This window comes from Poromitra crassiceps (genome assembly GCF_964638095.1).
Source record: "Poromitra crassiceps genome assembly, chromosome: 9".
NCBI classification, from domain to species: domain Eukaryota; kingdom Metazoa; phylum Chordata; class Actinopteri; order Beryciformes; family Melamphaidae; genus Poromitra; species Poromitra crassiceps.
In genome coordinates, this window is record NC_139630.1 from 43,934,866 (window position 1) to 43,937,365 (window position 2,500).

The 2,500-nt window shown below is 43.2% G+C and overlaps 1 protein-coding gene across 1 annotated transcript in view; it reads left to right on the forward strand.

Moving 5' to 3' along the window:
* gphnb (gephyrin b) overlaps positions 1 to 2,500 on the forward strand; it is a gene marked incomplete at both ends in the record, with an annotated part of 189,709 nt that overhangs the window by 170,029 nt on the left and 17,180 nt on the right. The window contains one exon of the mRNA XM_083643452.1: positions 1,254 to 1,391. Within this exon, the coding sequence (XP_083499578.1) occupies positions 1,254 to 1,391 (138 nt within the window). The remainder of the gene's footprint in view (positions 1 to 1,253; positions 1,392 to 2,500) is intronic.

Genomic DNA, 2,500 nt, shown 5'->3' on the forward strand with positions numbered 1-2,500 from the left:
CAGTGCCCATTCTTCACTGTGAGGCAGAGAGAGAGAGAGAGAGCGAGAGAGAGAGAGAGAGAGAGAGAGAGAGAGAGCAAGCCAGAGAGAGAGAGAGAGAGAGAGCAAGCCAGAGAGAGAGAGAGAAAGAGAGAGAGAGAGAGAGAGAGAGAGAGAGCAGATTACACATTAATTACACCTTGCTTTGTTCCTTTTACTTTTGGAATGATTAGAGAGGTATTATTAGAGCAACATGGCCACTATCAAGCACTGCCATCATCCAGCTGAGTTCAAAAGCTTCTGCAAAAAAAACACAGGGCTGTTTCAGTCCACATGCATTCTTTTTTTAGTGGATGTTAAGGCATTTTGCAATTTGTTTCTCTGGGCTAAATCTTGCCATTTTCTTCTCATGCTGTTTGTGTCAAATATGTCATTATATCTGCATCAAAATATCAATCACGTTAATCTCATAGTATTGATGTGGAGACATTGATTTACACATGATTATTTATGTGTCAGTGTACTGTGTGATTTCCATTCATGAGCTTGACCTTTACTACCAACCTGACAATGGGTTGAGATCAGGTTGGGTTCAGGTGGGTCTGGTTGGGTTCATGTGGGTCTTGGGCCTGAAGTAATTAGTTAAAATATGGTTTTTGATCACAGAGATAGTTGATAGGTTGCATTCTTTCTTTACCACATTTATGTCCCTACTGGCCTGGGATTGAATCCCAGTAGAGCTTTCTCGCCTCTGTCTCTCTCTCTCTACTTCCCTACTCTCTAAATAAAGCATAACAATGCTAAACACTCCTCCTATTCCTGTATATATATTGAACTACACTTGCAATTTTGTGATTTTGTCTTTTATATATATTTTTTTATATTTTCTTATTTCCCTTTTATCTCTGAATATTGATATGAGCGCTACGTAGGCTGCATACTTACACTAAGACAAATTCCTCGTATGTAATCTTGCATATTTTGGCAATAAAAGTGATTTTGATTCTGATTCTGAAATGGATTGCCCACTCCTCCAGAAAGATAATGTATTGGAAAGTGGAAATCAGAGGCTTTACTTCTGGGTTAGTGTTAGTGTTAGGGTTATTCCTACACTCTCTGGCTTGAAGTTTCTGAGCTTGAGTTGGGTCAGGCATAACTATTTTGTAGCTTGAGTTATCCAGCTGAGAATATACACTGACCCCATTTTGTGATGATGTCATGATATGACACCCGGGCGGGCGTTTCATGGCAGTGTGTCCCGGCTGTCTTCCCAGGTCACAGTGCGGTGGACATCACCAAGGTGGCCCGGAGGCACCGCATGTCCCCCTTCCCCCTCACCTCCATGGACAAGGCCTTCATCACTGTGCTGGAGATGACCGCCGTCCTGGGCACCGAGATCATCAACTACAGAGGTGAGGCATCCCTACATCATCCTTCTCAGCTTTGTTATTTTCACCTTTCAAAACTATGGAAATGAAATCAAACCACACGCTTATACAGCAGATAGGCCTACACATAGAGGGGGGGGACTACTTTGCCACTAAACTAAATGTCCTTAAAGGAGAAGTCCCGCGAGACTTTCCTGCCGCTGACCTGTGTACTGACTTGACGAGAGTTGGTGACACTGACCCGAAATGAGGAAATGGGATCCCTGTAAAGACTGCTGTAAATAGCCTGGGGGACATTGGCAGTCTGATGTTTCTTTAGGGATCATATAATCACGATATGGGTCGAAAACGGGAATAAAACTGTCTATTTACATGGAGGAACAGCACGCTGCCATGTGGCCCCGACGGAGCTCAATTCTAGGACTGGCTTGGACACTATTGATCTCCAAACAACGCGTAGGAGGCACAAAAACGCTGCGGAGAACACTGGGTGAGTCGTCAGATAATAATTAATGTGAGGAGAGGGCTCCAGGTTAAAAAAAAACGAAATTCTCCTTTAAAGGCCCCCTCCAGTCAGTTTTCCTGTCTGTAACCATTGGTGTTCTATCATTTGATCAGATGACGTACAAATACATGTGATTTGCGCCAAATGTCGTATATTGATAAGAACTGAAGGATAATAACCTTGTTCCACTGCAACATCATGGCTGCAGCGCTGTTGTTAAAAAGCAGAAGAGCGTGCGTCCTGCCTTCAATACGATCTTTGTCTGCGCTGCAGTGGAAGTCAGTGACCGGAACAATATGGCAGTCCTCTACCCCCGCAGAAACGTTCCTCCAGAAGCCACAATATTGTTATAAATATCAACAACCAGCCCAACAGATATCAAACTGGTGAGCTTTATGGAAAGAGTGTGATTTGAACTGGTTAACACTTATAATCGGTGGCGCTTTGAGCCTGGCGAACACTTGGCTAACGAACGTAGCTAACAGCTAGCTAATGCCAGCAGCTAACGCTAGCTATTTACAACATTACTTATTGATTATTATATCAGTCATGACATGACGTATGACGTCCATTGAGTCATACGTCATCATCACCTGTTTTAGCAACAGCTTATTATCTGTATGCATTG